Raw genomic sequence first — 26,707 nt, 5'->3', positions numbered from 1 at the left:
TTAATTTCAAAAGAGTATTTCACTAACTCATGCAGCCTTCTTTTAGATAACCAGCAGAGGGAAGCACTGATCTTCCAATCTCTTTGCCAAAGCTGTGATTTTCTTTCTGTCTTGAACCTGATGTTAAGAAGCTCTCTATTCAGTGTTTTTGCCTTAGCCTACTTTTTTATTTGTTGCTGCTTGGCAGTTTTTCCGTCAGTCATTGCATTGAACTGCATCAGTTGTGCACACTGCCACTGGGAAGTGATCAGCTATCAGCTCTTTTATTTCCAAGTTAGGAAGTTCCCCAAAGTTTCAGAAAGTCTGCCTTTTTGAGGAATAGTTCAACCTTTTAAATGTATACCTTCATCCTCACTCTCCTGCTCAAGAAAAATTGACAGAAACCAATCCTGTAACTGTGTGAGCATTTTTGATATAGAAATGGGCAATGGTTGCTCATCCAGGTTAGCTAAGCTAAAACACTGGTAGTCAAGGGGAGCAGGTCCAAAGAAAACCAGATAAACATGATCGTCACAGGCACTTCCTGTTTTCTTTTCAGTATGTATTTGATTCTAAAATCACATAGAGTGTAAAAATATAGGCCGCAACATTACATTGTAAATAAACAAGTCCCAACAACCGTTTAGTGATGTTGTTGCTAAATTAACCTGGGCAACCTTTGCCTGTTTCAATATCAAAAATGCACGCACGGTTACAGGAACGGTTTCTGTCGCCTTTTCTTGAGCCAGAGATTGAGGCAAAAAGCTAAATATTAGAAATGTTGAACTATTCCTTTAATGCAGACTTGACTACATTTCTTGATGTAGACCTGTGTTTCAGTTGTGTGCTTTAGTTTGGACTTTGCATTGCTCTTCATGGCAACAGGTCCCCTCTGCAGCCGTGTTTGTTGTGGTGATCATGGTAACAGTGAGGGCCGCTGAATACACCTGAATTCTAGGAAAAGTTAAGAAGGACTGACCTGTGAAAATGATATCTTGAACTAGTTTGCTTTCTGGGTTTCCCTGGATTAGAATGTTTCTGATCTGACTATATAGAAAAGTATCTTAACTTTGTAAACATTACACTCTGCTGCCTCAGGCCAAACTGCTAAAATGAATCCTTAACTTTCCTGAGTTGCTCCAATAAGTGTTTGTTGACATAAGGCCAAAGCAGCGGCAAAAGATTTGTTGACACTTTTTTGTTAATTCAATAAACTTGTGGCCTCAGATACTTAAAGTAGGTGTAGGCTACCTATATCAATGTATTTTATGGCACAAATCTCACATTAAGGCTTGCATGAAGCAGATTAATAAGAGCCTCAGCAAAGCAGGCTCTTCCTACCCATCAACTCCAAGAGCAAATGATCTAGTCCTGCTGTTTGGTGTGCACCCAGGAATGTGCAATATGCACCTTATGTTGTGTCCGTGTGTGTTTGGAGAGCATGTGTGTTTGTGTACACTGTGGTGAACTGGCTGGAAAATGTATACCACTGTCGGCAAGTCAAGGTTTGTCAGCCACTTTTTTTTCTTCTGTAATTCAATATAAGATTCATGTAATTCAATATAGGATGCCCCCACTCCCTATAATGTCACATATAGAGGCTTATTTAGTGCCCAAGCTCATGCATTGAATTTCTTCTTTTAAATAAAAAGATGGTTAATGACCTACTTATACACAGATTGCTGAGATATCTGCGTGGTATGCAGACATCGTTGGTTGTGTGAGTTCAGACACGAAGTCTGGAGCAGACGCGTTCCCAATCACTTAGCATGCAGAGTGGCTGACAGATCTGGTTCATCCATTCCATTAGACAGCCAGTTACCTCAAACCAAATTGAACGTGTCTCTCACAGACAGTGATGACGACATTGTTCAGTCAGCTTACACTCACAATGGCTGGTTCCTTTGACTCATAGCAACAGTTTAAACAGAAGTCCTGAGCACAGAGATGATCCACTGTGGAAAAAATGCTGATAGTATGCAATGTATCAACCAAATGTAGAAACATTTAAAGATTAATTTTTGATATTGACCACCTCAACATTTATTTTCCTTAAAGGTACAAAAAGTTTTTTCCCACTCAGTACAACATCTGTATGACAATGTCACATACTTTGTGTCTGCTTGTTCCAGAACTTCAGCTAAGCATTCTAATTGTTTAATCAATTTAAATATTCAAATCCAAAAACTGCATTTATTTTCATCTGCTACATAACATGGAATAGAACATTTTGAAAGCCTTGTGCAACATTTTGTAAACATTTCCCTGTGATTAAGCCAGGCACATGAGGTAACTTTGTAAACTTCTGCATCCACACGTTGGACACAAAGTTCTGTGAGTCAACACAAAGTCCAGCTGTGTTGATCTTTTAATGTAAGAGTTGGCCCAGGGCAGGAGAAGGGCTGCATAAGATGTCATTTTTTTTTAGCAAGCGGGGGGGTTGGGGGGGTGGTGGCAAACAGTCGGCACAGTTAACCAGCTCTCTCCCCATCTGCAGGAACTGGCCAGAAGGAGCAAGGGAGCATTTGGCCTCTGGGGGTCGATTGCCAGCTGCCCCACTCCTCTTCTGCCCCCGGCCTCTCCAGCCTCCTGCTATCCATGTCCGAGACAGCAGTGTAGTGAACGCTTCAGGCTCCCTGGGGCCAGGGGGCTCCAATCACAGATGCAGGCTGCCCCCCAGAAGTGTCTCTTTCCTCCCCTGTCTGTGTGCTCACTCTCTGGCTCCCTCCGTGTTCTCCGCCTGCAAGCGCGTGCCTCTCGATTGTAGAGGCTGGCTCGTGTACTTCCAGGGGCCCAGCCATACGGCTCCTCCCCTCTCACTCTTCAGGATTCAGGCTGCAGCGATGATGGAACTCTTGGCCGTGCTCGTGGATCCACTTGTTTGCCACTGGAACATATACAGAGAGAGAAACAAACTCTTTTTCAACATCAGACATAAGACAGAAACAAACCCAGAATAAATGAAAGTTTTCTCGGCCATTGCACCTTTCGAAACCTTTGGATAATTGTGTTTAAAAAAGTAGCCTACAGCCTTCACATTAATGTCTGATGATGTATATGGTAGCTACCAAATACTTCTGCAGCTGCACAGGGATGATTAATATCCGTCTGTTAGTTTGACTGGGTCCCATACACACGTTTTAGCGTTGGGAGTTCCACTGTCTGGGACAACCAGCAGCAGATGTTCAGCTTCAGAGGTGAGCTGTCAGTGTCTAAACAGCACTCTGTAAAGTCCCTTATGCATAATGCAGCACAGATGTGGCCCAGCAATTGTAAATAAGCTCCTGTATAAGAGGGGATAGTTGTGAAAAACAGACATACATGATATCTGTGTAAAATAATAGTCGACGGATTGATTGCTTGCCATTTGCCATGCTCGGGTTCACCCTTTGGCTCCTGTTGACAGACTTGTCACCTCACACTGACTGAATCTATTGACTCTTACCCCATTTGTCCCCAATAAGTACAGGGCAGCCAGCATGCAGCGTGTCATCATCTCCTTGACCATTTCTATGCAGATTCCACCAGAAGATTGCAGCTTTCTGTGAAAGGAAAGACAACATGAATCCCTCACAGTACATTAGTAACTGTAGGTTGCAACTTATTCTAAATTCAACGCGACTCATTTGACATTTTTCTTTTTAATTTAATGGATTAATTACATTTTCAGCACTGAAAAGTTAGACAATGTTTTTGGTGACTGCTCTATCATATTATCAGTTTATTTGGTTCAATTACTTTCTGAATAAACAGCCAGGAAGTGAGATCTCAACAAAATTAAAGTGAAAAGTTAAACCCCAGAGGTGGCCTAGTAAACCTCCCACTTCAGTACATTTATCAACACGAAAAAGCAGCTTAAACCTCCAGTGAGACTCAATATAATACAATGGCATTATTGTGTCTTGAGTTGCCTTCTGACCTTATAACATTTTGACAGCTGCAGCTCCAAAAAATGCGAGGGAGGCCCCGAGTGAGAGTAAAAATTACATGAAGAGAAAAGAGTTGGCTTTGAGCAATCCACAGAGTGATTACCTCCACGACAGGAACGCTGAAGTTGGCGTAGATGAAGGCTGTGGACCCACCTGCCTCGACAGAGCTGAGCTGTGGGAGAGAGGAAATGAATTCAAGGTTGTGTCTTGTGTTTATCTGCTCATGTTATGAAAAGCCACACTGGCTGCTGCCTTACAAAAAAAGCCATTCTTTTTAAGAAACACTATTCAATTTCAAGCAAAATTTCACATCAGATTCAGCAACAATATTTTTTTCACACATAGTTTTCACACACTTTTTTCAGGCGGGTTGTTCTTGCAGCACTCATGGCAAAAACCTGACCTTGGTGGTTCTAATTACTGTAAGACTTTGTAACAGCAGGATCAAGAATGTGCCAAAGAACCTTTGGCTGCTATCAAACAGTGTCATACGACGGTTAGAGAGAGACTTTACTCACATAAATCATAAAGGTCGCCACTCGGTTCCCAGTTTTCAGCTTAAACACGGGACTCGAGGGGGACTGGAAAATAAGTGAGTTAGACAAATCAATACAAATACTACCACACCACACACGCACAGTTCACAGCGATATATTCAAGTCTCACTATCAACTTACTGTCGCGTGGTCAAAGTGAGGCTCATAATGGCCGCCAATCCCATAATTCACTACTTGGAGGTATTCGCCATACGGATGCTTCACATTCAGGCCTGTGAGCATGGAGATCTTGTGGTCCAGCTTGCCAACAGTGGACTGTGCTGAGCCCTTCAGCCACGCACTAGAACATTAGATTTAATAATAAATTACAATTGTAAAAGTAAATCTAACAAGTATTGATTTTGTTGATGTTATAGCAATGGGGGAGACTATATAGTCCTAATTTGTACCTCTTGCTGATGCGATACTCTGCAGTTGCTTGCTTCTCTCCACTTGCCACCACAGATCGTCTCAACTTGACAGCAGAGACAGAAAACAGTATTTCATGTTTGGGTGATTTACTGCAGCATTGCAAAATGAAAATCCTCTCCAATCACATGTGCACAATTAAAAACAGACGGAGAGCAGATAAGAGAAAATCAAGAATGTCCAATCTTGCATGAAGAAGATACCCTACTTCCCCTATTGGTATCAGTTTTAAGTCTCATCTTATCTTCACCTTGTCAAAGTGCACTCACAGTCTGGAAGGGGAGTCAGAGGACATCCAGATGTTTTGGACTGAGTCTGCCATTCTTAAAATAAAGCCTTTATGATATATCTTGACAGCAGGATCGTCACACTGTTTCTGCTTATTTCATACATGTTTTCCAATTCGCAATGGCTGCATAAACTAAATCATAACGTCCTGCGCAGAAAACTCCAGATGACTTCCAGGCTACTTGTGGCCATTAGAGATGTTACTTCAATCAACTGAACACAAACCATTTGAAAAGGGGGAAAAAATAGTGAAGATGACGCATTATTCCACACATCAATTTAACAAAAAGAAACCAACACAAAGACTGATCTGTTAACTCCAAACAACAGGACATGTGTTGTATTGCTACATGCTGTGTCCTTTAAATAAGGCCATTGGGTCCTTCATGGACAAAGCTTTAAAAAAATGCTCATGGTTCCTTCTCACAGCTCCAAACTAATGCTGTAACCCAGGCCTGTTTTCAATAAAGCCACAAGCTGACATAATGATGAAATAAGTACAGGGGTTTCCAATCTGGGCGAAGGATGGAAAACTCATTGAACTGCGCCAAGACCTCACAGAAACTATAGGGCACCAATCGAGTTAGCCTCCAAAGTATTTCTTAAAGTAACTGAGTCAGCAGACAGTGAGGGGCTCTGGTGACAATCAACTGTAACTTTCCATTAAATGAACACACAACTGTGTGTTAGTTGCTTTCAGATAGATGCTGCGGCTAGGTGATAGTGGACTGAATATTTAGCAGAGGAGCCTAGAGGGGTGGTTTGGACAGATTGAGGCGCTCAGCCAAGTTTTCATAGTAATGTATCCCTCATTCCTTTAAGCCCTTGCTAAATGTTTGGAAGCAAACCAACTCTTCCTCCATAGGGTCTTTCTGGGATCTTTCCAGTAGGAATGGGTGCATGGTTGGCTTCAACGGCAGCAGCCTGCGAGCCCCACAGCAGCAGAGCACATAATCAAGTAATATATGCATTTAAAAGACACACTTATTCTTGGAACTATAAAAAATAGCTATTTTTAAAAACTAATTCAAGACCTCGCAATGTCAAAGTAAAATCAGGCCCCATTCAGAGCATTATACTGTTATATACATTGTATCATTGGATTAACATTACAGATGTATTTTTGTTAAACAGCATTTAACTGCAATAATTGGTTGAGACGGAGCTTATTCTAGCAGCTTTATAGATAGTTTACAACATTTCATCAGATTTCAGAGGCTAATAATAATATATCTAGTATAGTCTTCATGCAAAGTATCTACAATTGTGAAATAAATGTAAAATAAAGATTTGGTAGACGGCCAGTATCAAAACATGGTAAGTGACACCTTGTTTTTTATTGTTCCTATTGCACCGTGGACCAGTGATAAACACTATTTTGATTCTGATGTTTGTCTTGCATATATCAGAACTGTCAATAACAAACTTTGACTTTGACTTTTTGACTTTGACTTGTGAGTATTGTTCTTATCTCAGTCAGTAGATGTCAGCTGCAGTGCAAAGAGCAAATGCACACTATAGAAGATAGACTTCAGGAGGGGAGGTCCAATTGAGGACAGAGGCCATAGAGTGACACATTTATAGTCTTGCTCAAAGGCTGCCAATTTCATTACACTTTTTATTTCAGAGTTATGGCCAGTTAACATCTCGGCATTAGTCCCAAAGGCCAGGGCAAAGAAAAAAATATGCTGGGAAACATCCTGAAATAACACTGACAGCAGTGAAGCCAACCTCAACAGATGGTGGTTTCCTGGTGAAAAACCACAAAGACACAACATATCCTAAACAAACACAGTGGACAAATGAGAAACAATATCCCTAGTGTTGGTTTATTGTATAGTTTCACCCTTATGTTTAATGTGAGACAAAGGTACATGCAGATCACATTGCAATAGCAAAACGTGACATTTATTATTGTCAATTTGTTTATCTATTACCGTTGCCTAGAACATACTTTGCAACTACATTTTTTTGTGACTCCCATTTTGAGAAAACAGTACAACTCATGTGTTTGTCGAGAACACTGAACAGGGATTGCAGGCGACCTAAATGGAATGGAGTTTAAAAAATGCATTGTGTAGTCCTCCTTAATTGCTAAAAAAGCTAATATATCAGGGACAAATGTTTGGATAAAGAAAAAGCAAACCATTGGCACTTACTCCTGGATGGGCGAGGCCCTTGATGTCCTCAGCCTCTGCGTCAGTGATGAAGTTGTGGTACAGAACCACATACGGCTGCAGACTCAGCACTTCACGTCTTATTGGCAGCAGTATCAGCCCAGGGTTGCCGTTGGTGAAGAAGTCGCAGAATAGTCTGGGGTTTTCAAAATGCAATGGCTGCTAGGAGAAACATGCATCTGAAGTCCATAAAGGAGCTCAAAAAACGTTTTTTTTTTCATTTTCACAAATAAATACTCATGGCATGACTCTCTCACCACATACAGTCAGACATACAGAAAAATTTACTTTTCAAATAATAATGATAGTATTTTCATGGCCATGAGAAACACCAATTACAAACTCGCTTCTCGATAAAACTCGCTTCTCGATAAAACTCAACTCAACAACCATTGGATGGATTGCCATGAAATCTGGTTCCAAAATTCATGATTCCTGACTTTTTATCCAATGTCATCATTAGGTTAGAGTTTTATATGTGTTTTATGACCAACTATCTGCAAGATGAATGAGATTCCCATCAAACTTAAGCTGTACTTTGGCATGTCAACATGCTAAGAAAGTCGCCATAATATTAATTACTTGCTAATTACCAGCGCCAGGCAAAACCACTGGGCTGAATACTAAAGTAGGAAAACTCCGGTTGGTAACATATCCCAGATATTTCCAAAAAAAAAAAAAAATCAGTATGCGCTCAGAATAATTGACTGTGATGAATACCTGAGAGCCTTGGGTCTGGCAGAGTCTCTCGTAAGTGTCCCTGGTCCTTAAATGATTGGAGGTGGGTCTCCTCAGCCCACCAACCTGGTAGGATGTGGCAGGACTTGTAACCAGCAGCTTCTCGTATTTCTCAACATTCTGCAAAACTCTTCCATTCATTGGATCTGAGATGACACGTGTATAGGCAGAGTGATGGTACCTTATAAGGCATTTAGGGTTTCTTAATGACAGTATGGTAATTCAGTTTAGAGAGGCTAGTGCTGGTATTTACAGAAGTAAAGGGAGCATTTATACACCAAACAGGATTAAGGAAAAGGGACAAGTCAAATAAGAATTACCATGATGCAGTAACTCCTGAGAAAGACTGAGAGCATGGGAGACATTTCCTGTCTGGAAAAAAAACAAAACAAATTTAGCTCAGTGCAATCCGTCAATCATTTTACAAATGTGCATTTCCCAAGTTCACTTCTACCTACTTTAAAGTGAGAGAAGGCTAGGTGATCCAGAGCATCTTCTAAAGTCCCTTGATTCTCAGGGATCCACTCGCCTCCTGTCCCCCTGAAGAGACGCACTGACTCCTCCAGCCAATGCACTGAGTGGTAGTAGTCTTCATACTCGTAGGCCACCTGTGTAAAATAATACAGATACTTTTAATTCCTACCGTTTAGAAATATAAATAGTTTTTGTTCCTGGTAGTCAGCCAGTCATTTCAGAGGCGGATGAGAGTCGACATGGACCATGGATGGATGTCTCCTGGCACTGGGCTGGAAGACCAAATGCCAGACAGCTCGGGTCCATATGCATGCAAAGCTGCCAGATACGGCTCGGTTTGAAGGCTATGGACTTTTTTTTATTGAACAGCAACCACAATCAGAGCAGTTTGTTCAGCCAATTCTAGCACATCATTCAGCTGGCCTACTTTTGCCACCATGGTATGCTAGATTCAGGCTGCCTTAATTGGAGAAAAACTATTTTGGCTACTTCAGATTCATTTGAAATGTATAACACAAAAAATTGCATTTGCAACGGATGATAGGGAGGAGGAATGCAGAAATGTGATGTGAAATACTGCAACTCATGATTCTTATTCATTATATGGTTGATCGCTATTATAGATTGCATTTTTGTCCATCCAACTGTCAAAACCAAGGAGACTTAATTTACTATCATATAAGACAAAGAAAAGCAGCAAATTCTCTCTAGTGATTATTTATCTGACTATGTCTGGCTCTTATCCCATCCCATTGAATGCTACATTAAAGTTAATGTCTTAAAATCAACTATTGGGTTATTAATTATGCAAAACAATTGCACATTCTTCAGTACATTCAGTACTTTTGGTTGGTTTTATTGGGACTGTTACGCACCAACACAGAGCCGGCCCAAGCCTTCAGGGGGCCCTAAGCGAAATATGATTAGGGGGCCCCTCTCCAACGTTAGTGCTGCTGAAACTATAGATCTTTGTCAAATATCATTCACACACCCAGTGTTTTCCGCTAGTGCCTCCACTGTGCAGCTGTGCGAAAATATTTGACAGGCGAGATTCAGACCCTCATAGGGGGGTCCGGGGGTATGCCCCCCCGGGAGATTTTTTTAACCTTTTTAAAGTGAAATGCATGAATCTGGTGCACTTTCAGAGGAAAATTAAGAGGCTAAATCTGAGAAATTGTGTGAACAAATAATTTGGAGACACTGGGTCAGATGAATTAGAAGCTATTGAAGAAGGACACATGGATTTTCCATAAAAATATTAATATAGTAAGGCGTCCCCCTCCCGGGCCGGGCCCAGCAGCAGGCCCGGGTTCGATTCCCACCCGCGGTCGTTCTCTGCATGTCACTCCCCTCTCTGCCCCATTTCACCTCTGTCTCTCTGCACTATCAATAAAGCATAAAAATGCCCAAAAAATATCTTTAAAAAAAATATATATATATTAATATAAAATAAAATATTATGGAGGGTCCTCTGGGTTGGGCTTGGAGCTCTTTTTCTTTTACGGGACATATTTCTCTGTAATATAGTGAATGCATTTAAATGCAGTGTGAGGAACTAAGCAGAAAAACTCTGTTGTCCAGCTACTGTATCTTTTTTTCCACGGACAAGGCTGAAATAGGCTATAGACTATACACAGTGCATGGGCAACTGAGGGCAGCCCCATTTCCAATTGTTTTTAAATAAACTCAATACACACTGTGCATGGATGTGAACGTGACATGATCAGATAATTTTGGATTTCCTCCCAGATGAACTGATTAAATTTTTAGGCTATTAATTATCTAGACCAAAACATTTTATTCCTTTTTTTGTATGATAACTCACATTTGCACAATATGATGTTAATATCAAACACACAAACTAAAAAAAAAAAAAAAAAAAAAAAAAGTTTTTTTTTTTTTTTTTTTTGGAGGGGGCCCCCCAGGCAGTTGGGGGCCCTAAGCGGCCGCTTAGTTCGCTTATGCCTCGGGCCGGCTCTGCACCAACACACCAAAACAAATGCATTGTATGTGAAACCATACTGCATTGAATTTATTTTGATCAACTACTTGATTAATCAGCTAACTGTTGCAGCTGTGGTTTCATTCATTTCTGTATTTTAAACTTAACACATTTCCTCAACATAGTCCACCTTTTTTCTCTGCAACATGTCAGTTAAAGAGATTGCACCTGTCTGACTTTTCAGGCAAATGCACTGTGGACCAAGCTATGTCTGTTGATCAAAGAACACCTTGAGCTGTATTCAAACGTTAAATAAACCCTATCATAAACAGTGGCTACAGTATCTCTCTTGAGCTGGTCTCAAACCCCTTTTGTAGCTGACTTGACTTGATTAAGTAGGTGCTGACTACAAGCCTGACAGGACCCTAAAAAAACAGGGTGATATGTGGCTCCTCCCATTGCAGATTCTGTCCACACTCCCTGCAGACAGCACACAGACAAGAAATTCCAGTGTACCATTAAACCCTACAAACACACCAATTTATCTACTCCACCAGGAGTTTACAACCAGTTCACAACGCTACAGCCCATAATTTGGGGAGCCGTTAGTCTCTCAAGAGCCAATCAATTTTTAAAAATAGCTAATATATAGCAGAACTCAGCACTGCCTAACAGGGGAAGCATCACCTTGTTTTTCAATTCAAACAGCTTTAAAATAAACTCCTTTAGATGAAACCGACAAGCTACAAACTTCTGGGCTTTAGGAGCGGTTTAAAGGCCATATTAAGGCAGCTCTTTTTTTACTGAGAACACCCTTAAACTAAGCATCTCTATTTGCAGATTGGCTCAGATCATCTCAGCCTCTGTACAAGTGAAAGCAAGCTGTGCCCTCTGCTCTGAACACTTCTGCAGCGTGAGATAATGTATTTTCCATACAAGAGGATGTCTCTCCCACACAGTGCCCTGCCCCAAAGCATCAGCCCTGTACATAAACAGTGGAATATATTGTGTGTGGGGGGATGGGGGGGGTATTTTTTTCTTCTTTCATACTTGAATAATCGTATTTTTCATCTTCAGATGAAACAGATTCCCACACACGCAAGTGGGAAGAGTTGCACTTTTTCCAGGCCGACTGTCTGGATCAAGTTTGGATTCAAACCATTTAGCAAACCCTTGGAAAAGGATGATACTCAGGGAGCAGCATCTTCTCAATATCTACACCATTACTTTACATGAGCACTTAAGCACAATCTTGAGGTACTCGTAAGTTTTCTGATTTTAGGTTAATGTAAACATTTTCACATTCCTTTACATCTCTACATTCATTGGCAAGGTGGACTGAATCTTTAGAAATACATTGGTGAAAATCGAACATGTGGTTCCCAAACGTTTTAGCTTGTGATCCCTTACAAAAAAATCGGTGTCTTGTCGGTTCCCCTTGTCCTGTTTCAGATGTCTATAGGACTCAAGTAGTTTCACTCATGACAAACCCCCCCTTATAACTTCTCAGATGGTTTAATTTTGAGGCCAAACAAGATATAACTCTTTTTCACATTTTAAGTCAAATAAATTAATTCACATCTGTGCAGCAGAACTTTAGATTTGTCCACGCTCCTTACTCATTAATAATCTCATGCCCACCTCAGATTCATTTTGGATTACCGTACCAATATAAAATAGTTACGACTAGCTGCACCTCGACCAGCGCCAACAGCACATTTGCCCACAAACTTTAAATATATTTTACTGATGATACCTAGGTTCAGTGAATATCTCCTCACAATTCACTACCTGCATGTACTGTGTGTGTGCGCTGAAAAATAAATCCAGTGTTTATACACAGCCTATGCTCAGTAAAAGGACATGTTGCTAGCTACGGTGGGCACCCTTTTTTATACATAAAGTTTACATACCAACAACAACAAGCATTCTACAGATTTGCTGTCTCCACCTTTAAATAGGATTTTGAGGGCAGTCCTATTACTTGTATCTAAAGTAGGCCTATGCCTTCTTCCTCTACCAAAGGAAATGGGATGAAGTAAAAAGGAAAGTAATGGATTGTGTACCTTTCCAACCAGAAAGCAGTCATCACCAGACAGTGGGACGGACACTGTGGGCCGGTAGATATCAATAGGTTGGCCATTAGTGACTCTCTGGAAACGACCCTTTGTGAGGCTGGCCACCTGGAGAGCGTACACATCCTGCAGCCTCATCAGCCCCTTAGCGGCCCCCTCAAGGTCTTCCAGTTTGGGCAGATCTGCCTCTTCCTCCTCGTAACTGGACCTGAGGGCTGTACAGCACATGGGGCCAAAAGGTGAACTCTGGGGGGGTGGTGACAGCCCATAAGAGGAGGGTGTTAGGTTATCACCACCAGATGTGTTTGTTTGCAAAGAAGAGTATGTTTCTCAGTGAGTCAACCTTGTGTGTTCTCCTGGGCTTCGTTGCTGAAGACCACATTGAGCCACTCAGAGTGCAGCCGCTTGATCAGGGTGAACGCCACCAGCGGGTTAGACATGGCAGCCGCCGGGCCTTTGTAAAGCTCTGCGTGAAGGTCGGACACTTTGGCATAGAAGCTGCGGGAAGGAACGTGGACTGTGGTTAGAAAGAGAAAGAGAAAGAAACGGCAGAGTACTGAGTCAGTTTCACATGCAGTGAGTGAGTTCTGGGAACTTTAAGGCACTCATGAAGAAGAAATAGAAAATAAAATGTTCTTAGGCACCCTTAGGCAGAGCAAGTCGTTAAAGGTGGAGGCAGCGATTCTGGTAACTTTATGTCACAACCTGTGAATATCTGTACACACCATACTGTGAGTACACACAGCCTAAGCTCTGTAAACTGGTATGTCAACAAAGGGTTTGGAAACAAAATGGCCCACCGTAGCTAGCAACATGCCAGTTTACAGAGCCTAGGCAGTGTATTAACCCTGGAGGTTTTTTCAACGCACACACAGTACAGACAGGTAGCGGATCGTGAGGAAATATTCCCTGAGTTTGACTAAAAGGGATGTTGACAACAAGCGTGCCCCAGAATAGCTGACTCCACTTTTAAGCAATTGAGTGGGCCATATTGGTTTTTAAAAAGTATCCAATTTCAACCTCATCAGGGAGTAAACATTAAAAACAGTTTGACTACACCTGCTCCTTCCTTCAGACGATACACTGGAAATAAATATCAATGTATCACATGAAATGACCAACAGATCCAAAGAAAACGACAATCGGGATGATACAAAAATAACGACGTGTATAATATGATACAAACTGTTCAACACTCTTCTACCCTCAAGAGGCCATCTTGGCAGGATGAACGGTGGAAAGCTGCATCTGCCAGGTTTACCACTATCATCATCACATTCTTAAAACAGAATGATATGATACACGACTTTGCCCATTTTCCAACCTCAACCCACAAATAACAATTGAGCTACTGATTTTTATGGTCGTATGGGTTCCTCCATAAAATTTGAGGCAGTTATTTCTTCAGAGAAACTGTTGAAATGAGCACAAATTGTTGCAAAGTAACTTTATGTGTCTTGTTCCCCCATCAGCCATGCTGTTTCCAACATAATAAAGCTTTCTTGGCTGGAAAAACCCAGAGCTAATAAACTTTTTTTTCTTCTTTCTGAGTTATTGATGTATTTGTTTTGTCTCGTAAAAGAAACACCTTGAAACAGAACTCACACTGTGCTTTTCCCTGTAGTTTGCACCATTCGGTAGAATATACTAAGCACTAGGCCTAAGATAGTAACTCATGTTATTAGGGTTCATGTCATTTTAATTTTATTTCCTTTTTTTCTTCTTCAAAATCAGGTTAATTTGCTGTGGGTCTGAACATTTGACTTCATTTATGGTTAAGCCTCCACATGTGGTCCAGTCATCCCTTCCAAAAGACTTGTTCCATAATGATTCACTCTCTGTGGACAGGCTGGTTTGTCACTGGATGATATCATCACCACAGTCTTCAATCAGTAAGCTTAAACTAAAAACAGAGCAGATTCTTCCTTTAAATCTCTATAGAGAGTTATAGAGCCCCAGGTCGAAAAGAAGTATACTTCAGTTGATCTCTAAAATGGAACTATAAGTGATCTTTATTGCAATTTAGTATATTACTTTAAATTATATTTAAAATGCCCTTTCAGTCACATTTGAAGTGATCTCTGTGTAGATCTTAGATGCACCTAGGTGCAGCAGTAGCCTACTATTTATTTGACTGCAACCCTCCCCCCCCCCCACCCCCCTGCAAACAATCTCTGGGGAAATCAATAAATAGGCCTCATCTTATTTTCTAACATGCAAATGGATGATGCCTCTCTTAGGAAATCATCGGCCACCTCCATTGACAGTTAAGTGTGCCGTGCTGCGTGTCACTCACCGCTTCACGTCCTCGAGTCTCTCCAATTCGCGCTCGACGTAAGTGCTCAAGTAATCGATCAGCTTCCGTTCAACGCTTATCGCCTGCTTTACGTTCAGCAGCGACGTATACATTTCACCCACCACGCACACGGGGATCACAGCCGCAGTCAGGAGAGACCAGCAAAAGCAGACACACGCGGGATGCTTCACCAACTCCATCTCCGTCCTGGACTGCGCTTAGGAATAGCCTAGGATCTGTAAAGGAGCCCCTCTGAAGTCCACATGGGGTGGAGAGGGCGGGGGGGAGGGTTTGGGGTCCCATCTGCTTTTAGATCAGCTCCGATCGCATCCTGTCCATGGGGCAGAACTGCGGTCTTCATAATTCATTCAGGACAATTACTTTCTCATTGCAGCCCTTCAGGTTTATTTTCTCTATAAAGGCAGGAATAGGTTGACATACAACTCTATGGAGTCAGGCACCGGTTGGTTGGTTTCTGATTAAACGAGCTCCAAATAAATTATTTCAAACAATGGTATTATTTATTCACCACTTTTATTTAACTTTAATCTGGAGTGATTTGTATTGCTTTAAACAGGGTGATGATTAGGGTATTTCATCCCCCCCCCCCCCCTTACTAAAAGGAAAAAGTGGGAATGAACGCTTAAGGGTATTTACAATAACTGCGACACCCGCAGGTTAAAGCTCTGCACTACAACACGTCTGCAATTTGTTAAAGATGTATTTGCATTTGAGTGACTTCGTTGGTGATTCGTGTACTGTAAAGTGAAAATTGAGAGAGAGAGAGAGAGAGAGAGAGAGAGAGAGAGAGAGAGAGAGAGAGAGAGCAATCTGTAAATCTTTTCTGCAAAGTTTTTTGTTCTTTTATCATATCATATTTAATGTATCAGTATCAGCATCATTCTTGTGTGAAGTGCAAATATATGATACATACATACTCCAATGAGACATGGTTAGACACTATTTATTTTTTAGTATTTAAGAGCATACAATAAGTATCCTTAGAAAAGAGAGCACATGAGCGTTGTAACACAATTCCGGTCAGAATCAAACAGGGTATCTGAAAGTATACATTTAAATGACAGTTGGGTAACACTTTACAATAAGGTACACAAAAAAAGAGTAGTTACCCTTTTAAAAAGGGTAGTTTACCTTTTAAAAAGGTAAGTTTACCTTTCAAAAAAGGTTAGTTTACCTTTTAAAAAGGGTAGTTTACCTTTTCAAAAGGTTAGTTTACCTTTTCAAAAGGTAAGTTTATTTCCTCTCTTTTGCACACATGTTCTTTCTTTTTAACAGGGTAACTATAAGTTAAATGTAGGAATGTTTTAATCAATAGTGACAATATGGCCCATAATAACTGATGATTATATCCAATTAGCAGTACTTTCCAGCATTTTATTGATAAAGGTAATTAAATGAATGTCTATAAAATGATTAATTCATTTATTTTAACTTGTGTTTTTGCAAAAATGCTCACTTTCCCATTTCTGAGCTCCCTGTGTGCTACAACTATAGTGACAGTGTTCCTGCACAATCCACACTCAAAATAGTCCTGCATTAATTCAAGTTTTCAACAGCCTGCAATTAGATACATTAATTTTACATTTATTTTAAAATAAATGCTGCCTATATAAAACAAAGAAAATAACATTATGTCAAATATTATAGGCCTATGTCAATTTAAAATCAGGATTTTTCAACACCCTCAAAGGTCTTTGTTGATGAAACTGACATCAAAGGTCTACCTTGCATTTTCAAGACCTGCAGATTTCATTTAGGCGTATACATCACAAACCCATCTTTTGACATGTGTACGTTTTGTTTGGGAGTGCTAATTAGGCACATCAAGAATCACACAAGTTGTCCTGCAGCTGATTTTGTTTGAGCAACAGAAGAATGTTTTCCTGATGTAGCCCCTGAGACTCTGGTCCCTAAAACCGTAGATGACCGGGCTGAGAAAGCGAGGGATCAGAATGAAGCAGAAGTAATTAAAAAAGAAAATGTCTTCAGGTAGCCAGCGGGCATGCTCTATGAGAGTTTCAGTGATGGGGCTGGTGTAGGCCAACATGCACAGCAGCAGCTGAAAACCATGTAACAGCACAGTTTGCATTGCTTTGTTCACAGACACTCTGTCTTGCCTCAGCTTCCTGGTTTCCAGCATGAATCTCACATACGTAAAGAGGATGATAACAGCCACCACCGCAAAGAATAAAATACTTATCACAGTATTGAACAGTGTCTGCAGTGGAGATGGTTTGAAAAACCCCGGTTTGCAAAGCACTGGGGTGGAGAGTACATCCACGGCGGGATCGTGTTCCCCGATGGTGTGGTCATTGAGAGGGAAGGTGCAACTGATGAGCCACAGGGACAAAATAATGATCCAGATTCGGTCTGGGCGCCAGGCTGCCGGGCGCTGCAGGGGGTAGAAGATGGCAACATAACGCTCCAGTGACATGGTGGCCAATATTAAAGGTGTGTTCTGAAAAGTGGCAGTGGAAACAAACAGCAGAGGAACACAGTAGACGATGGCAAATTTGACCCGAGTCATGACGAAGAGGAATAGCAGCACAGAGGACAGGAGCTGCAGGGTGTCATTGATCAGCATGTAGGCAAAGAGGATGTAACGGGACGTGTCCAGGAACTGCCTGTGAGACACAAAGATGTGCAGCATGACAGTGATGCAGAAGAGGAACACGCAGAAGAAGGGGATGACCACACACACCTTGATGATCACAGACAGGCTTTTGTTGGAAGTGGCATTGCCCGGAAAGTCAGTCAGATTCTGCATTAATGCAAGCGTGGACTGAAACCTGTGAAAAGATAAAATATGTCAAAGGTCAGAAAACAAACTGAAATACATCCTCATACATACACAACGACAATTAAAGTAGGATTAGAAGTTACAAAACAGCACACATTAAATGCTTGATAATTGACACAAAAACTATAGCAATACTATTTTTTCTTTCCTCTGAATACATTATGCAACAATCAGAAATATAAGGGCACTCCACACACCTGAGATAGTCTACATCAGTCAGAGGAGCGAGCATGTTCTTCCCCTTATCTGAAGTACTTGGCCTCACTCACATTTGTTTGATTTGAACTTGATGAGCCTCCAGAGAAACATTATTTTCATGCATGCTATCGTCATAAATCACTACATTGTTAAGAACAACATATTTTAGTGGGGACATATTTAACATTATTGTTAAGCAGACAAGAAGTAAATACTTTATGGCATAAATACAAATACTGTATACTTGCATGGTTTCAAAGAGAATTTCCAAAATGAATAACCATGATTGCAGTGGATGATAATGTTTTAAAATAATATTTAAGACAATTTTAATGTTTATGCCACTACATCATTCACCATCCACAGTATTATTGACAATACAAAACCCTGTCTGTTGCAAGCTTTAGCAGTGAATCTTGTCAATTAGTCAAAAACAGTACAGACCGTAAAGCAAAGGCGTAAGTTATGGTTTGATGTATACGCTAATACATTTAGGCTACTGTAAGTAGGCCTAATAGGCCTACTCATTTTTAGTAGCCTATTTTAATTTTATGGTAGGCCTAATACCTAGCCTACCTTAAAGGTGAAGTAAGCGGTTTATTTATGTTAATATAAGTGTTAAATCGCTCTCATACAGTGATCCCTTACACAATGTGCGCGTTTCATAAAGCAGATCTCTCAGTCAGCTGCTTTGCATGTAATCTGCAAATAAACTTATTGGAGGATCCCGAAATTTTCATCCAATCAGAAGAGCGAACGCTACATAACGACTCACTCATAAATAATACACTCCATGGTGTCACTGCCGGTGCACGCCAGAGCAACATATGGGTGAATGTTTATGAACCTACAATGGCGGTGCAGGTAAAAATCCTTCTCAATGTCTGTTTTGATGGTTTTTATCATGTTTTATCACACTTATGGACCTGAGGTGATGCTAGATAACTTGCTGCTTGAAGACCGCAGTGCAGTAATGTGGTGTAGGGACGAGCGAGGGGACTGCTAACTGCAGTAACTGACAGGAAGTTAGCTAAAAGAACCATTCCGCTTACAGCACCTTTAATTCCACAACATTTGTTTGACATCTAGGCTTTATTTGCAAATTCACATTTAATGCGGTATTTTTCTTCTTCTTGATTGAACAAGCCAGGCATAAATAATTTAGTTAAAATTTAGTTGTTTTACCTTGAACAGCTTTTAATGAGTAGCCAATTGAAACACAGGTGCATTAAAAAAGACAGCACCATCCCTTTTCAGCCACTTGGAGGAAAACCTCCCAAACAGTCAGGGCCATAAGCCCAATTAACACATCAACGCCTCTTAAAATGAGGCTAAAGTGTTAGCATAACTTAGTCCTCTTACTTAGGCCTACAGAAGACCAATAGCAATATTCTCTTCCTTCCGAAGTCGAAGGTAAACTAAATATCTTATTTTAGCTGGGGCTTTATTTCCAAACACATCTGAAAAAGATTGTCTCTCTTTTCTAGAAGTTTTACTTTATTTATCAGCTACCTTACGAGCTAACTTTGTAAGTGTCTGGTGCTGAGTGGGCAAAATATAAAGCATGGCATGAGTGTAACTCAATTAGAGTCTACCGCTGTTAGCATTGTGTTTGAACAAAGGGGAAACGTGCTATAAAATCAAACACTAACTAACGCAGAGTTACGTATGTAACTCCGGTTCTATGAATCCTGGATGACCGCCAGAGGCGGTGCATTAAGCACTGGATATATCCATCTAGCGCATGCGCAGTTTCGAGTACCTATACCAAAAAAGTCACCTGTGATCCTTGTGTCCCCGGAAAGGCTATATAGCCCGGTGTCGAAAGAGGATCTGTTCCCAGAATCTTCTCGCGAACCACGAGACTTCTGAGTGACCTGTAACTCTGGCGGTCATCCAGGATTCATAGAACCGGAGTTACATACATAACTCTGCGTTCTATTTCATCCTTACTGACCGCCAGAGGCGGTGCATTAAGCACTGGATGGCCAATACCAACAACGTCACGAAGAATCCAAGCACTCACCTTACTGACTGGAGACAGCAGAGCTTGGCATCAGGACCACGCCCATTGGATGGGGAGTGGCAACGTTGACACGGTAGAACCTGGAGAATGTGCTAGGCGACGCCCATGACGCTGCGGCACAGATGGTCCCCAGGGGCACCCCTCTCAGGGCAGCCCATGATGTTGAGACGCTCCTGGTTGAGTGACACCTCACCCTGGATGGCGGGGGGCGACCACTGGTCCCATAGGCATGTGTTATGGTATCCACAATCCAGTGGGACAGCCTCTGCTTTGTTAGAGCACAACCCCTGTTAGGGCCACCATGGCAAACAAAAAGCTGCTCTGACTGACAAAAACTGGCGGTAGCAGAAATATAAGCCCTAAGAGCCTGCACTGGGCACAGCAGCTCAGACCCACCCTCCACAGCTGAGGGATCGAAGCGTGCCAACTGGATGGGTTGGTTGAGGTGATTACGTGGAACCACCTTTGGTAAGAATGCAATGTTTGGCCATAGAGTGACCCCCGAGCCATCAGAGTTCCACCTCAGGCATGTATCACTCACCAAAAGGGTATGCAACTCCCCGAGGTTATGGCGAGTAAAAAGGCAGCCTTCATGGACAGCCACTTCAACCCCCCTTGACCCAAAGGCTCGAAGGGAGGCGACGACAAGGCCTCCAGCACCAGTGGCAGGTCCCATGTCGGAGCCCTCATGGCTGTCGGGGGACGCAGCCTCAAAGCCCCTCTAAGGAACAGGGACACTAACCTGTGGCATCCTACGGTGGCGCTGTCAACCCTATCGTGTAAGGAGGAGAAAGCAGCGACATAGACCCTCAAGGTAGAATGAGATCGGCCACTATCCAGGAGGGACTGCAGAAATTCCAGAACGGTGGTCACAGTGCAGCACACTGGATCCACGGCCCTAGCTGCACACCAGTTGGAGAACAGCTTCCATCTGTTCTCGTACTGCAACCTGGTCGACGGTGCCCTGGCACTCAGGACAGTACCCCTGACAGCTGCAGTGCAATCCCTCAGCTGCGGGTCGGGCACTGCAGTGGCCAAGCCCAGAGCTGAAGGGTGCAGGGGTCGGGATACCATATCTGACCCCCCAGCTGTGACAGGAGATCCCTCCTGTTGGGGAGGCGCCATGGCGAGCTGCAGCAGAGCCTGAGCAGCAGAGGATACCAGAGCCTCCCCAGCCAAAAGGGGGCCACCAGAAGGAGCCGGTGGCCCTGCAAAAGGACCCTCTGGAGTGTCGGCAGGACCAGAGGCAATGGTGGATACGCATAAAGAGGCCTGTCCGTCCAATCGTGCGCCAGCGCGTCCTGCCCTAGAGGGCTGGACGCTTCTGCCCAGGAAAACCAGAGGGGGCGATGCGTCGACTCCTCTGAGGCAAAGAGGTCTACCTCTGCCCTGCCGAAGAGGCCCCACATCGACTCCACCACCTCGGGGTGAAGCCGCCATTCCCCCGGTGGAGGCTTCCGTCGGGAGAGGAAGTCCGCAGCCCGATTCTTGTCCCCCGGCAAATAGACTGCCCATAGGCTATGAAGGTATATGTGGTGCATAAGTCTTTAGCACATGTAACTGCAGATTTCGAATGCGTAAACTGAAGTCACAAATGTGTAACAGTAGATTTGAAGTCGTAAATATTTGTTTTGCATGTGTACTCCAAAGTCACAAATGTGTAACAGTAAATTTGAAGTCGTAAATATTTTTTCTACCATTGTGGACACAAAATAGGGGCTACGAGTTCACAAATCGTTGTTACAGGTGCACAGATCCTATCCTGTGCATCGCAACTTCAAAGAGTCATGCGCTTGACACTTTTGCTACAATCATTGCAGCACAGTTGGTGCAAAACACATTTGCACACCCGTGTTTCATAATGTGAGAACATGCCCAAAATGTGTGCATTCGTAAACCCAAATGTGAACTAACGCATCAGAAGTTGCACATCTGTGAAAAATGTCCTCTCAAATAAAATTATATCGAGCACAGCATTTTAATGAGCGAGCACAAATCCATCGATACAACTGCTCGAATCTGTTCCTACAAGTCTAAACTGAGGGTTTTCTCTGCTCGAATCTGCTCCTGCAAGTCTCGGCTGTGGGTTTTTTGCAGGTAGATTTGCACCACGTCCAGCTGCTATATTTGGTGCAAAAGTATTTCGTACCTGTAGAACGTAGAACAGAGTTGTATCCGTAGAAGGTGGGCGGGACAACATTGTCGTATCATCCAATGAAAACGCCGGTTGGGACCTGTGACGTCAGCATTTAAACCAGGGGTGTCAAACATACGGCCCGCGGGCCGGATCCGGCCCGCGAGATGATTTGATCAGGCCCGCGACCTGTAGAGCATAAATTTCTGAGTATGTCAAAAAAAAAAGTAAGTCTCTAGCCCATTCCTGTGAGGAGTTATGAATTTTTAAAGAAATAACCGAAATGCTCACTCCTGCCGCTAGGGGGCAGCCTAAATAAAAAAAAGCACATTTTAGCAACGTGGGAAATGGTAAATGGCAATCCTGCTTCACCGCTATTAATGTTTCCTACAGTGCTTTATGGCAAAGTAAAAACCAAAAAAAAAAAAAAAAATTATTTTTAGTACATTTATTTTATTACTTTTTTATAAAAATAAAACTATTTTTATTTTTAGTGCTGAACAATTAATGTACTAGCAAGCGTGGTGTGTCTGCGGCTCTGTGTGCGCAAAACGAGCAGGAGCATGCTAGTGTAGGCCTACAAGATTTATTTCCTAATTTTCAATGCTGCTTTATTTTTATGTTTTAAATTGGGAAAAACGAATTCCAAAACAACCAATAACCTCTGTATTTAAAAATAAATCAAAACAGTAGAAGTTGCACTTTTATTTAATTGTATTTTGTACAGTCTGCATGTTTGCACAAAATGTGTCCCTGTACATATAGTAAACAAAATTGGACAACTGTAAGGTCAGTGCCTGTTGTATTTGTGTATTCAAATAAACAGTTGTTTATTTCATTAGTGCACATTGGCATCTTTGAGCAAAATACCCCCAAAATTTTTGCTGCGGCGCTGCGCGCCGCACCTCCTATTCCCATGGCCGGCAGCAACCTTTACTAAGACATCTCCTGGGGGGTACAGAGATCCCTTGTGATCTGTGATAATGTAGGTTACAAATGTAGGCTGAGTGATAAAGCATATTACTGAAAAACAAAGTTAGGGATTTGGAGTTATTTTGCCATTATTTTACTAGTCCGGCCCACCTGAGATCAGAGAGGCTGTATGTGGCCCTCGAACCAAAATGAGTTTGACACCCCTGATTTAAACAGACTGAGGGAAAGCCTGTTTCCTTCGTCTCCCTCATATGTCCATGGCTGGTCCATGGTCGTCTCTTTTCACCAGAAAATGTAGGAAATGTAATAATAAGGGAATTGAATAAGAGGGAACTACAGCGGAGCCTTATGCCAGTAGTGAAAGTCATAAACAAGTTTACTTTAGCAGATATAAGGGCCAGCGTCGACGTCAGTTAACGTCTGCTGTGTGATTGGCACTGGTGTAACTGTTTAAACCTGCTGTTTTTCTCTTTAAAACCTTTACATTTTAATAAAAGTAGTTTTATTAAATAGAGAATGAATTTCCATTATATATTTTTTTAACCTTTATTTATACAGGTATATCCCATTGAGTCCGAAGACTCTTTTGCAAGGGAGACCTGTTCCCATTTACACGTTACCATTCACACACATTCATACACCGATAGCAGGTTAACTATCGACAATAGTTTATTGTCCCGCAGCCGCTGTCAAGGCTCCTGGCTGTTAAAACTATCTATGGTTAAAAGTTAAAACACACCACACGCAGGGGGTGAGGAGGACGTTGCAGGCATTGAGGACCAAAGTAAATAAAGTAGGCCTACATATCTTGCTGCAGAGTATTCAGCATGTATCTAAATCCAGAAATATGCTTATAAATCATACACTTAGTCTTCTAAATGTAGTAAGCTTAATTAATTTAAACGTGTGAATAGTGAAGTGAATAAGTAACCTACTCTACAAGGCAATAGAAAAGTATAGAGGACACATTAAAACTGAATTGGAATAATTGTTCCTCTATCTCACATTTTCCATGTGAAATTATCACTACTTGTATCACAAGCTGATAATTAGATGATCAGGTTTAACTGTGTGCTTATCCCCAGACAGTTCTGCTATACACCTTACCTCATGTGACGTGTCCAGAAGAACAGGGTACAAAGCTTCATATAACCTCATTTCAGTGATTACTTTAATTAATCACAATCACAAAGTGTCACACCATAACATTTTATGCAGTTTAGAACATGTTAATTCAGATCACGTGCTGCATTAATAAGTAGGTCTGCATGCTGCTAAAGCAAGACTAATAAATGCCCTATATCAATTATATTTATGATTTGCAGTTATCACATCAAAGCACAATCAGTACAAATGTATAGTAAAAGCTTACCCCACAAACAAATCACAAGATTTGGACTTTTTAAAATATTTGTGGATTTACTAAACATATACATACGGTCAAAATGAAAAATACAAATCAACCAGTTTAAAACTATAATGCACTCACAATTGCATACCTCCAAGTAAAGTTGTGTATGGCGTTATTTTATTAAGAGAAAATGAACAAAATACCCAAAATGCTCTGGCATGTGCCGGAACAAGACTTTATAAAACAAAACATAAAACTAGTAACTTAGTCCTTGGTCTGTAGCCCAACTGTTTACCATATTTAATCAAAATCTCCCCTACCTTTTTAATATGTCAAACAAATAAACATGACTGAGTATGTCACCTCATTTACTGCAATCAATATGATTATGAATTGAGTATGATCTGACTTTGTCTAGATTTATAATAATCACAATCTAAAAATTGAAAACAAATTGTGTGTAGAGTGTAGAGTCAGACTGATGTGCTGTGACTGCCAGGTGAGTTCCACGCTGCTCCATCTTCGGAGATCTTCTCAAGGCAGCAGGAGCAGTGAAGTCTTCAGTTATCTGGAGTGTCCTTCCCTCAGCAATGCATACACTGGGGACGGAAACAATTGTTAGATCCCATTAGTGATGTTATAGTAAACACATGACGGATAATAGTTAGGACTGACTGTAGCTGCTCACTGTACAATGGCTTCTCCCTGACAGGATGGAAATCCCAGACACTTGTGCAGGCCTTGTGCAGGACAGCCAAGATGAGTCTGTGGAAAAGCAGATTGTGCCATTCAGATGTTAAGATAATGTTAAGATTTATAAAATAAATAAAATACATGTAGGTTCGAGTTGATGAAGAACACAAAGCTAAAAACTAATCAATATAGTTTATTATAACAGCCCTGCAATTCATTCTCTTCGTGGGGGGTATCTTGTCATTAGTGACTTTTAAAATTAGTTGTAAATGTTTTTTTTCAGGCTGGAAAAACAGATATAAAATATGATTTAAACACGATGGAGCTGCACAATTAAAACAAAATCCTTTGCATAATGGGACGCTTGTCTACCTGTTTTTATTCAGAAACAGCAACATGATGTTGAGACGGGCTGAGCAGAATAGTATACTGCTCACATGTGTTTATTTGGATCTTCATAGCCACTATTAAGACAGAAAACGCTCTATATGAGGTCGACACATGCTAACATTACATCCTGATGTAAAACTAGTAGGCTATGTATGAAGGTGCCGATGTCCCAGAAAAGCAGACATACAGACACGCTGATTATTATTATAGCAACGAGACTCCAGTATTCAGCTGACTCATATTTCCCTGGCTAGCGCCGGGATTATTTTAACTGATTAACGGAAGGATTCATTGGTCAGCCTTCTTATTTTACGTTAACAGTTAATTATTAACATCCTTAGAAGTGACCAAATGCCTTAAAAAACGGTACATCCTTTAAAAGAATATGCTAACGAACATTAGCTGTTATACCCATTATGACTTGTTAGCTAGTGGTTAGCTATGCTGCCTGCAATACATTATAACCACACGTTGCTTCTCATCATTGAACGTATTATACCGACCAACTTTGAAGTTTAAAAACATAAGAAAACCAGACTTACAGTTCATAGTTTCCGTGGGATGGCTCCGTGTCCTGTAGGCTCTAGCTAAACCCTAGGTCTGTGTCCGACCGTGTGTCCGTGACCGTCAGTCCAGACACTGCTGCGGCTCCGGACAGAGATTGTGAAGCAGCTCAATTGTTTATTAAACCACCGCAGGTCCTGGTGTTTAATGGGTATCCCCTCCTCAACTTCACCGTGTCACATAATAAGCCTCCTGTCCTGTCTAAAATGATCGGGAAACCACCTCAAAGCTAGCTAACGCGGCTTATTTACTGTTACAGACACCTTGCACTACTTTTCCTCAAAGGCTGGAGTACATATAATGTAATTCTCCATTACTTAAAAAATGCAATGTAAAACTACAGAAAAAGAGTTCAATTCACTACTACCTACTACTTCGCATTAGTTTGATAGTTGTTGTTGCTCATTTAGTCATTTCCTACAATTTCTGGTGAAAAGGGACGAAGGAAAAAGGCTTTTCCTCCGTTTGTTCACATGCTGACGTCACGGGTCCCAACCGGCGCTTTCATTGGATGATGCGACAATGTTGTCCCGCCCACCTTCTACGGATACAAATCTGTTCTACGCATACGAAACACTTTTGCACCACATTTACCACCTGGGACTTGGTGCAAATCTACCTGCAAAAAAACCCACAGCCGAGACTTGCAGGAGCAGATTCGAGCAGAGAAAACCCTCAGCTGAGACTTGTAGGAACAGATTTGAGCAGTTGTATCATCGATTTGTGCTCGCTCA

At 41.6% G+C, this 26,707-nt stretch overlaps 2 protein-coding genes and 1 long non-coding RNA gene across 4 annotated transcripts; all 3 read right to left on the bottom strand.

Moving 5' to 3' along the window:
• Positions 1 to 2,113: 2,113 nt before the first annotated feature.
• Positions 2,114 to 15,058, bottom strand: p4ha3 (prolyl 4-hydroxylase, alpha polypeptide III). 2 transcript variants are annotated; one of them, XM_080053497.1, is made up of 13 exons: positions 14,864 to 15,058; positions 12,911 to 13,065; positions 12,559 to 12,782; positions 8,535 to 8,684; positions 8,397 to 8,448; positions 8,059 to 8,222; positions 7,321 to 7,500; positions 4,855 to 4,919; positions 4,586 to 4,745; positions 4,427 to 4,489; positions 4,012 to 4,080; positions 3,425 to 3,521; positions 2,114 to 2,866 (listed from the first exon to the last, which is right to left on the bottom strand). In XM_080053497.1, exons 1-13 carry the CDS (start codon positions 14,974 to 14,976, stop codon positions 2,796 to 2,798), a joined length of 1,563 nt encoding a protein of 520 aa, XP_079909623.1. In that variant the 5' UTR covers positions 14,977 to 15,058; the 3' UTR covers positions 2,114 to 2,795. The 2 variants fall into 2 exon arrangements, with proteins under 2 accessions (XP_079909623.1, XP_079909624.1); XM_080053498.1 differs by having other exon boundaries at positions 7,321 to 7,497.
• Positions 15,059 to 16,694: 1,636 nt separating this feature from the next.
• LOC307248370 (odorant receptor 131-2-like) lies at positions 16,695 to 17,651 on the bottom strand (the record flags this gene model as incomplete). Its single annotated transcript, XM_080024771.1, has 1 exon — positions 16,695 to 17,651. The coding sequence occupies one exon, from the start codon at positions 17,649 to 17,651 to the stop codon at positions 16,695 to 16,697; it is 957 nt and encodes a 318-aa protein (XP_079880897.1).
• A 6,473-nt stretch (positions 17,652 to 24,124) lies between these two features.
• LOC307269756 lies at positions 24,125 to 26,396 on the bottom strand. The gene is made up of 3 exons (XR_013845512.1): positions 25,952 to 26,396; positions 25,015 to 25,091; positions 24,125 to 24,925 (listed from the first exon to the last, which is right to left on the bottom strand). It is a non-coding gene; the product is annotated as an uncharacterized lncRNA (long non-coding RNA).
• Positions 26,397 to 26,707: the final 311 nt, after the last annotated feature.

This window comes from Ammodytes marinus, assembly GCF_949987685.1.
Source record: "Ammodytes marinus genome assembly, chromosome: 3".
NCBI lineage: Eukaryota > Metazoa > Chordata > Actinopteri > Uranoscopiformes > Ammodytidae > Ammodytes > Ammodytes marinus.
Note: the sequence above shows the minus strand (reverse complement) of the source record. Positions and strands in the feature narration are given on the sequence as shown.

Coding starts and splice junctions, on each gene's coding strand:
- p4ha3 (XM_080053497.1), bottom strand. CDS start 14,976: ATGTATACGTCGCTGCTGAACGTAAAGCAGGCGATAAGCGTTGAACGG. Junction 8,223..8,396: donor TCAGGAGTTACTGCATCATG/GTAATTCTTATT, acceptor GTGTCATCTCAG/ATCCAATGAATGGAAGAGTT. Junction 4,490..4,585: donor CTCACTTTGACCACGCGACA/GTAAGTTGATAG, acceptor CTTATTTTCCAG/TCCCCCTCGAGTCCCGTGTT.